This window comes from Chinchilla lanigera, unplaced genomic scaffold (genome assembly GCF_000276665.1).
Source record: "Chinchilla lanigera isolate Chin_1 unplaced genomic scaffold, ChiLan1.0 scaffold00007, whole genome shotgun sequence".
NCBI classification, from domain to species: Eukaryota; Metazoa; Chordata; class Mammalia; order Rodentia; family Chinchillidae; genus Chinchilla; species Chinchilla lanigera.
In genome coordinates this window covers 2,843,107-2,854,035 of record NW_004955408.1, presented here as the reverse complement: position 1 = coordinate 2,854,035, position 10,929 = coordinate 2,843,107, and the positions used below count along the sequence as shown (strand labels likewise).

Below are 10,929 nucleotides of genomic sequence, written 5' to 3'. Positions count from 1 at the left end.
AGGTCACTCATGTATAGCTCTATTTATTTTCTTTAGAAGCCACTTTGAAGATACCAAAGTATAGTACAACAACTATTGATAATCTCCTACCTCTTTTGTCTGTAACTCACTATCATTTGTCTATTTGTTTTCCTGAGAAACTATCTTATGGATAACAATATGTAAAACAATAACCATTGATAATTTCCTACCACTTTGTCTGTAATTTCGTAAGCCTCCCCATTATTATGTTATCCTTCTTTTGCTCTTTAAAATAAAAAAAAGCAAAAACAGTTAACAAAAGGTAGAAGGATCTGCCACTAACTCATTAGCTTTAACTTAGTTAACTTATTAATACAGTTTTGAATGTGCTATTGCAGTAGTGTGCAAAGTATAGTGTAGTCCAAGTACACATATATACACAATTGACTAACCATTTGCTTAGATTACTTTAAGAGGTAAAATTTTATGACTGTACATAAAGTAATTTCATTTCACAAATGAAAACATCACAAATAAAAACAAAACAAATGATAGCCCACATGCTAAAACCGAAGAAAATGAGTAAAAGAATCACATTTCTATGGGGGTATAACTAACCCGTAGAGCACAAGTCTAGCGTACGAAAGGCCCTGGGGGCTCAATTCCCGAGCACCACCAAAAGAAAAAGAAGAAAAACTAGAAACAGCTTTTGAAGGACCTAAAAGTAAGTTAAATCTATAAAAGGAAATCAAACATAAGTACTAGAAATATCTTATCTACAAAACAGAATTTGTACTATATACAAAGGTCTTAAGATACCAGGTCAAACTTTAGAGTACTCAGTACTTGAAAGAGCTGAGACCTAAGCTGCAATTTGTCTCACTTATGAGAGGTGCTAATAAAATTGATCTATACTAATTCTTACTCATTACAAGTTAAGTTTAAAGCAAAGGATGAAAAACAATGGTTTACAAAGTGCTTTTACTGCAGATATATATCTAGGTTTACTTATAAAACCCAAGAGGAAAAAAAATAATGCTGCTGGTGTTATAGAAGGAACTTTATTTTAGCTATTTTAAGAATTCATGCATGACCTTATGTGATGCAGACTTTCACACCATTTACACAAAGACAGAACTTGTAAATGAAGACTGTGTTTTCTAGATACACACAACCATCTCCCACGAATGGTCAGATGACTTGCAAACAACAGGTCTTTAAAGAAATGTTTCAGCATTCATAAGAAAACTGCTAGTTAATAGACCTCAGAGAGACTCTTAACACTACCTGCTAGCTGAAGATTATGAACAACGGAAGATCACGATAAGTATACAGGGAAAAAGAGACTGCGTGTGTTCCTAGAGGCTTATTGGCCGTAAGTATGTTTTTAAAAGTTACTTGAAGTTTCTCTTCCTGCTCATCAGAAAGTTACTGAGTTTTCCTTTTTGTGGTAATTACTTTTATCATACTAAAGACAATACAATCCTACTCCTCAACTCCAGTGCTATTTTTACGTATGTATTTTGGAAGGACTACAGAGTGTATGTCCCACAACCCGTGGTCTCCACATGGACCAGGCTGACGAGAGGGGTGCTCACAACTTGCTACTGAGCCATGGGAGAAAGTACTAGAATTACTACTTTAACTCCTCATCACTTTAAAAACTAAGCTCTACTAGTATTCAGTTCATAGGCTAGCAGATGGCTACGGACTGCTTATTTCTGTAAGAGTTACTAGAAACAGTAAGCAGAAAGTGCCAAATTAGATTGTTTAACCATAGTTGAAACTAAACACAAAAATGGAAGATGGTACACTATCTTCAATTAACTTGCTTCACTTTAAGTGTGTCTTTAAAAATACTCGTATTAGCTAGGCATGGTGGCACATGCCTATAATCCTAGCACTTGAGAGGCTGAGGCAGAAGAACTGCTGCATGTTCAAGGCCGGCCTGGGCAACATGAGACCGTGTCTCAAAATACAAAACAAAACAAAAATCCTAAAAATGAGTAAAGATTTCTCTTGGTTCAAATTTCCAACGTTTCAGTCCATGGCGGGCTGCCCTGCGGCAGCAGTGCACGATGCTGGGAGCCCAGGCGGGAGGAAGTAAACGGCAGCTGGGAAGCAGAGAGGGGAGGAGCACTGAAGGACCATCCCGTCTGCAGAGCCTCTCCCCCTGCCGGGAGACTCCCAACTGCACAGACCCCACCTCTTCCGCCCCACCACTGCTCGGGCTAGAGACCTCACCTGTGACACGCGGGCCTTTGGGAGACACTCCAGATCCCAGCGACAGATACCCACAGTGGACTATGTCTGCTAGGAAATATGGCAGCCCCTCTGACGGTGGATAGGCAGTTGCAGTATATGGAATTCCTAGGCTTAATAATACAGTTGAACATTTGAATCACTCCTCTCTGATACCTTTCTCAACTGGTAATAGTATTTTTATTAAGTAAATTTTATTAAATTTTAAGTAAATTCACTGACCTAAGGGTTTATGGTTACCTGATGTGATTTTGTTAGATTAAACAAATTAACAGCACGCACATTCGTGCTTCCAGGAAAAGAAAAAAAGATGCCTTTTTGCCATATCTCCCATTTGCAGTATGAAATGGGACTCCTAAAAATGGGCATTTTAACAAATCTCTACCACCCGAGGTTACTGTAGCAGTGTCTAGAGAGGGACCACACTTGAGCAGTCACTGTTCCATTTTATATAAACCCCGAGATAGCGTGCCACCTCTGCTAGAGTTTCCTTTAGCAACCTTTCACACAACTGCTGTTTCATCCTTTGGCTTTGATTTTTTCAGGGTGTTTAAGGTCTACCAACCCACCGCCCTCAGTTACTCCAACCACTCCCCCGAAGGCACCCTGACCACCACACACTGCGCCTCCTTTGCTGCACCGTGGCAGGTCAGCACCACTGCTGCCCTCCCGAGTCACTGCGGGTTAAAACTGCGCATCTGAACACAAATGGCAGAAAGTGAAGCTCTGCGGGAACAGGATGACGCACAGCTGAGCACACTGCCCGCTCCGCCGGCCACACGCGCGGCAGCGCTCGCCCGCGCACTGCTGGTGTGGGCACAGCAGCGCTCGCACTCTGCGGAGAGACCAGACCCCCGATTTCTCACATCAAGAAGAATAAAATCCTAGGCTCTTCGTGACCCAGAGGGTCAAGCACGAGCGGGCCCTTCCTTCCCTCCAACCCCACTCCCATCACGGGCCCCTGGCCCACAACCACGCTGCCGTCCCGCGTGTCCCCGCACACTGAACACTACACGCCCAGAACCTGCTACTTCGCGCTGAGGCTTCACCCTAAGCGCTCCCTCCCCACCTACCCACCCAACCGCAGTACTCCCCAGCACCCTATCTGAATAAATATCCCCGTTTCTCCCACGTCACTCTCCATTTTCTTCTCCTGCTTCCGCTGCCCCAGAGCACTTACCACCCCAGACACCATCCATAAGCGGTTAGTTGTGCAGTAAGTGTTTCCTTCGTTCGGGTGACAACCATGGGGACAGGAATGGCTTTTTTGCTTGTGTTCTTTCATCTCTATCTGGCTTTTCCAGAAACCCCTAAGTGCTATATGCACTCATGCGTGCAGACTGCACACACATGTCTAAAATAACACATTTTAGAAACAAACCACCACACCATATCAGTGCCACAAGAGGAACCACTAAATGGGAAGGCATAAAAGATGACTAGAAAGGTGAGCTTTGCTTTATTCCTGTAAATCAAGGTTTTTAAGGATACCTTAAAAATTCACAACTAGTAAACGATGAATAACCCCCTATGCCCCTAGAAACTCCTGGCAAACGTTTTTAAAACTTAGGCTGCAAAGCAGCAACCATCCAACCTTAGCTATATCTGGCCACAGCACCTGTAGCAGTAATGGCAAACCTTTTAGAGCTTCCAATGACAGAACAGCCTGGTGTGGCACGGGTGTCACCACTGACCTACAACATCTACAGCTCATCAAACAGTTTTGGACTACCACAGCTGGCAGTACTGGCGCCCTGTTAGTCTATTGTACTGTGGTGAACGAAGGAGTGGGAGAGAAAAATGATTCCTATGCCGCTACTCAGAAAAACACTTTTTATTTCCTCGCCAATGTCGGTCTGTTTCCTTTTCACACATGGAATGTGCAAGAGCAGGGGACCAGGGCTGAGTGGGAGAGCTGGCTTGCGCAGCGCTGCCCCGCCCCCACGCACACTTGAGAAGAGGGCTTGAGACAACCAGCAGCGTTCAGAACAGGCAGTCCCGGTAATGTCTGCGAGAGCAGCAAGCACACATTTCGGGAGTGCCAGACATGTAAAATTGTGAGCGGCATGGTTTAAATCTATTTGCTGATATGGCACATTCTTCCGCTAGGGTGACCACATGGCCCGTGGAGTTTTGTGTACTTTTTCCTCAGCAAGTCAAAAGGTTAAAAAAAAAAAAAGAAAAATCAAGCGTCCACAGAATCTCTGGGGAATATTTAACATAAATATGTACTTATTAAAGACCAATGGACATCTTAAATGTTTTGTATGCAAAAACCTCAAGCGGTAAAACCTTTCTGTACAAGCTGGGAGTGGTGGCGCATGCCTGTAATTCCAGGGCTCGGGAGGCTGAGGCAGGAGACTGCCCCGAGTTTGAGGCCAGCCTGGGCTACATAAGTTCAAGGTCAGCTTGAACTACATGCTGAGACCCCTCAAAAAAAAAACCAAAGAGAAAAAGAAAAACTTTTATGTACAGAATATATTTCAGATGGCTCACAACTGCAAAGCCTTATGATCCAGCTAATTTATTTATTTATTTTTTTGTACTGGGAACTGAACTCTTGACCTTGAGCTCGTCAGGTATGTGCTATGCCACTGAGCTATATCCCTGGCGATCCAGGTACTTTAACAGTTTAGCTATAAGTATGAACACTTATGTCACATACTTGAATAGAATTTGCTTAGGTGTCCACACTCTGAGAATTGGTAATGAATCAATCCATCTTTAAAAGCATGGCAATTTGACTTCTGGTTTCTGGTCTAACACGTGAAGAACTCAGAAGTCATCACTCCCATCTACACAAGAAAAGAGCTGTGAACAACTCTTTCTACAGGGATCAGAGAACAGAGGTCACAGAGAGAACTGATGCTTGAAAACCGCCACCTTGGGGAGACAGCAGGGAGAATCACACCCTGTCCAAGCAGAAACCTCCCAGCACCCACTCCTTGTACAGGAAAGCCTAAACTCTGTGTGATGAAGTGCTGGCATCCCAACGTGGACAGGTTTGAATTAACCACTACAGGGGAAGGCAGCCTCTCGGGAGGGTCCCCTCATACCTGTGGGTATGAACCCTACCACATTTTCACAGTGAAGAAAGAAGAAAACTCTTGTGTTTCAGCAAAGGGGGAATGACAGCCATGCTGAAATAACCCACAGTGGTCTGTTTTTAACAAGGCCTGCCCTCAAGAGCAACTCCTTCCAGAGCCTAGCCAACAGACATTTTACCAGAAACTAGCCACCTTGGGGGTGGGTAATATGCAACTCATTTCCTTTTTGTCTCATCTCATCGTAAAAAAAAATCAACAAAATCGAGAAGCACATGTGTGGGACACAGACCAGGAGCACAAACTCACTCAGAGACTGAGACCTAACCACAGTACTAGGTAATGCTTCCTCCTCCCACACCTCACCGCGTGCACAGAGCTCCCGTGGAACAGAACTGTCACCGAGACAAATGCCAACCCCAGGCCTTGTGCACGAGATCTCAAGGGAAACCCAAAGACAAGAGACGTAAAGAACAAGAACAGCAAGTCTGGCACACGGCACACATCTTAAATCAGGAAGCTGCAGCAAGAGGACTGAAAATAGAACTTAGCGAGGCGCTGTCTCAAAATAAACAAGAAGGGCAGGGTGCAGTGCAACGATGGAGTGTTTGCCCAGCATGTACCAGGCCCTGGGTTCCATCCCAAGTATGCAAATAAGAAAAAAATAACAAACAGGGACAGCAGAGGAATTTCATCCTCCAACACCTACAGCAAATAATAAAATGGCCTAAACCTCAGCCAAAGAAACAAAACCTCACACTAAAGAACTATTTGCCTGCTTTTTACCTAATATATCGTGTTTAACAAAAAAATTACAAGGCATACAAAAAATATGGCAAAAGCATTCAACTGTGCCACAAACTTTTTTAAAGTGTTAAAAATAATGTTAAATAATACCACATATTATAAACACTCTACAGTAACTGAATATACATGCAGTCTTTAAGAATATTCACTCAAACACATACTCGCTCATGTCACGACTCAATAGCCTACAACTTTCCCATCAAGGTCAGGTACAGAAGGATGTTCCACATTATACTAGATTCCAGGCACTATCCACTATTCTAAGTGGAGGCTTTAACTAATGAAATTAAGATCCCAAAAGGCTTAAATATCAGAAAGTCACTGAAAGACTCACTACATGGAGATATCTGTAAGAACAGTTTCAGCTAAATCACCATTAAACTAATTTAAGTGTTTCTGTAATCTGGATAAAAAATTAGCCCATAATCCAGGTATGGTGGCGCACGCCTGCAATCCCAGCACTCGGGAGGCGGAGGCAGGAGGGTCATTGTAAGTTTGAGACCAGCCTGGGCTACAAAGTGAGCTCAAGGCCAGCCTCAACTGCATAGCAAGACCTTGTCTCAAAAAGACAACGACAACAAAAAATTAGCCCATAAAAATTAGTAACTTCTACATTGGTCAGCTTTTCCATTGCACATAATTTATAGAAGAGCTTTAGTTGGCTCTTCAAGGTCTCCACCCACAATCCCAGCCGAGGAGAAGCGTGCAGCGGAGGAGGCCACTCAGCTTGCCAGGCCAGAAGCAGAGAGTGGGCAGCGCCCGGGGGCAAGGGCCTTGGACTGGCAGAGCCGGGTCCAGGTCAGCCTCCAGGGCCCCCCAGGGTGTGCAGCCCTCAGCCCTGCACGCCTCACTAAGCATGCCCACCTAGTTGGCGGGCCAGCCTACCTGCCGCAGCGTCCTGTCATTCACATTAGTAAACCAACTGGAAGTATAACAGAAAAATAGTATTTTAAGACAGTAATAAACATTCAAAAAGCATCTAGAACAAATCTAACAAGAATGTCAATTTTACATGATAAAATTTTAGAACTTCAAGAAAAGAATGTAAAATTTACATAAAAGATATAAGCCAAGCATCTCAATTCCATTACATAAAATGTTAAAGCTATCGACTGCCACCCAATCACTCTCTAAGGCAATCTTAAAACACCTACAGGATTTAAAGGTATGTATTATGCAGCATCTCATATGAAGAAAAATATAAAGAATAACACTGTGAATGTGACCAATCCATCTTTAAAAATGTAAGTCATTGGCCAGGTGGAGGTGGCGCATGCCTGTAATCCCAGCACTGGGGAGGCTGAGGAAGGAGAACTGTTGCGAGTTCAAGGCCAGCCTGAACTGGGAAGAGGGAGATGGGAAGATGAGGAGAGGGAAGGGGGAAGGAGGGAGAGAGAGAGAGAGTGCACGAAAGAGCACAAGAGCCAGCCAGCATTAAAATAAACATTAAAACCTTACTAACATGCTTGAAAAAGAAGAGCTATGAAAAGATTTCCCCTATAAGACAGTAAAACGCACTAGGTAAGTATAGCAACTAAAATAGTATGGGCAGGGCTGGGGATACAGCTCAAGGGCACAAGTGCCGGCCTGGCAAGCGCGAGGTCCTGAGTTCGATTCCTGGCTCAAAAAACCAAAATACTATGAGAGGCTGGGCTCAACCCCCAGCATCACACAGGAGAAGCAGCACAGCAGCGGCTCTGCATAAACATGCACGAATGCCAAAAGAACAGGACAGATTTCAGAAACAGGCTCTTAAATGTGTAACAGATAATAAAAGGGAAAAAAGACCCCATAAATACCATACGTATGCAGATCAGAAGGCTAAATGTAAAAGAAATCAAATTCTGAAAGTAGAGTAAGAGGGGCTGGGGATTTAGCTCAGTGGCACAGCGCCTGCCTGGCAAGGTCGTGAGTTCAATTCCTGATACTGGAAGAAAAACAAAACAAAACAAACAAACAAAAAAATAAAAGTAGAGTAAGAAACTAGAATAGCAAGTCTTTCAAACATTATGGTAGTAGCAGTACAGTATTCTAAAGGCAAACTCGTCTACAATAAAAGACTACACAGTTAAAAAACAAGTAGATATAAGAAATACCTCTAACACTTACCAATCACAATAAATGTTTGATAACAGTTACCAATCACAAGAAAAGCCAAACAATCCAATTAAAAACTATATACTATAGTATCAATCAGAAATCTGGTAAAAGAGAAAATATACAAATTTATACTAAATAAATGAAAGCTTTTAACCTCCTTAGTGATCATGTAAGTATACTTTAAAAATGGTAACATAGGGGCTGGGGATTTAGCTCAGCAGCAAAAGCGCCTGCCTGGCAAGTGCAAGGTCGTGAGTTCGGTTCCCGGTACCGGAGAAAAACAAAAACAAAAACAACAAAAAAAATGGTAACATATAAATTATGACGATCACTAGAAAAATTAAATATGTTATGGTATATTTATGTCACAAATACTATGAAGACTTTATAGTGATGGAAATGATTTGTATTGAACATGACATTTTCTCTTGAGATTACATTGGTAAATATAAATGGAAGATATATAGTATAAATACTTAAAAATAAAACATATAAATGTGTGTATATTTTAACTGACAGGTATCTAGAGGAATATACACCAACCTCTAAAAGTGATTTCATCTGGAAATCAGTCAGATTGGGGAAAGGAGAAAAAAGGATTACTTTCATTTTAAAGTTTTCTCTTTTATATATACTGTATGAATTGTTATAATAAACAGTAATTTATAGGAGGCTGAGGCAGGAGGATAGCCACAAGTCTGAGGCCAGCATAGGCTATACAGTGTGTTTAAGGCCATCATGGACTACATAGCAAAACCCCATCTCAAAAAAGCAAGTGTATGTATATAATCATAATCCTAATTTCATCCTTCTACTCTTTTTAACACTGTTACAAAACTGAGTAAAATACAATTGCACTCTTCGGCCAGCCAGTATGTACACTTACATGCTCCAAGATAGTGCTCTTGATCTTGAACACAGAAACATGCAAGCCCCTAGAGAATTCAGAATGAGACAGGAGAAACTGTTCTATTTCCTAGCTTTAACAGAAAAATAAAGGGCTGAGGGGAGAGAGAGATTATGTAAGGGCAGAGCTGGGCAAGATTTAACAGAGATGACGCTCAACGGAGGAATCTTTGTTTGTTTGTGTTTTTTTGCAGTACCGGGGATCGAACTCATGACCTTGCACTTGCCAGGCAGGCCTTTACGCCACTGAGCTATATCCCCAGCCCTGGGATCTTAACAGATGAACGAGCATTAGGAGGTCAGTAGGAAGACTCGGCAGAGGTACCACCAACACACTAAAGCACAAAAGCGGGGCAGGATGGAGCAGCAGCCAAGACCACCTGCCAGCTCTGACTGCGGGCAAAGCCCCGAGCTGTTCCAACTGAAAAGTAAGGGTTACAGCCTCTCCTTGGAGGGCTCTGGGAGGAAGGGGAAGGAATCTGGCTGCCACCTCTCCTCCACTGATCTCTGAGGCCGACGTGTCCGTTTCACCTCGGGCTCCTCCAGACTCACCCAAGAGGCAGGCCAGCACAATTGTCTCGGTCATGTACAATGGCCTCGCGGTTCTTCACACACAGTGTTTTACTCAAAACACTTCAGACTTTTTCTTTTCTAACAGACGTCTCTGTGACACTCTCAGAACTGCCCCGTAATCACTGCTGGGGTGGCCACCGTCAGTGTGGGAGCCAGCACCCACTCACTGTACACAAACATTACTTCATACTTACAGGCTGCGGCTGCTCCGCAATGCAGCAGTTGAAGCACAACCAGAATTCACTCATGCTTTCAGTTCAAGATGTAAATGAGCACCAGTGACGGTTCCAAATCTCACTTCTGCAAGCTGCACCGGGTATGGTCTTCACTACGAGGAAGGTCCAATCCAAGTAACAATTCTACTTTACTGCGTTGTGATCTTGGAAGTCAAATTTATACGGTCAATTTAAAGAAACAGGTCGCTTCCCTTCTTTGCGCCTGCTTCTACACACTCCTTTCTGAACCAGCAGGAAGGTGTGAAACTGTTGTCTTGACACAAGGCCTACAGCATGCAGCCTAGGGAAAAAAGAAGAAGTAGAAGAAAGTAAGTTTACTTATCCCAGGAAACATTTACTTCTTAAACCTGCAGTGAAAATGAAGATAAATATTACCCCCAAAGCACACACTGAAAAAAATCAAGACTTTAACAAGCCGATACTCAGTCAACAAATTATATTTTGACCACCTATTGAGTGTCCAATGCTAGGGATACAACAATGAAAACAGAAATCCTTGCCTTCATGAAGGATTCTGTTTTATAATTGTAAAAGTATAATTTTAGTAAGTTTTTAATAAAAAATTAGTAATTAGAACATTTGATTAGCATGTCTCAAAGTCTGAGAGGAAGCACCGTCATTTTCACGTTTCTTCAGTTGGATCCTTGCTCTCATAGGCAGCCACCGTAGTAAATAACACAGCACTGAACGGCAAGATATAATTAAGCAGCTATAGCTCATCAAAAATCTTACATTATCCCCTTACCTTACCCACTGAAATTCGAACTGTACGTATACAGAAGCTGGACAGGTGAAGTCATGCTTCCTTCTGTGACTCAAGTTATTAACAACCCCACCCCCAACGCCACCAGAAGAAAGTGTGTCAGTCAAGGATCTGGAGTCAGACAAAGAGCAGATTTACTTCCGATTCCCTGCCGCCAAGCTGGGGACTTTAAGGATGACCTTGGTCAACTATGGTCCACCCTCCTGCATAAGACAGTTCTAAGATAATAATGCTGTCAAGCAGAGACAAAAAAGAGGAAGCCTTAGCCAGGCGTGGT

General features: G+C 42.8%; 1 protein-coding gene across 2 annotated transcripts in view; it reads right to left on the bottom strand.

Moving 5' to 3' along the window:
* Cdc42se2 (CDC42 small effector 2) overlaps nucleotides 1–10,929 on the bottom strand; it is a 101,675-nt gene that overhangs the window by 27,765 nt on the left and 62,981 nt on the right. For both annotated transcript variants that reach the window (XM_005376069.2, XM_005376071.2), the window contains one exon: nucleotides 9,848–10,169. In XM_005376069.2, the coding sequence (XP_005376126.1) occupies nucleotides 9,848–9,901 (54 nt within the window). In that variant the 5' untranslated portion in view covers nucleotides 9,902–10,169. The remainder of the gene's footprint in view (nucleotides 1–9,847; nucleotides 10,170–10,929) is intronic.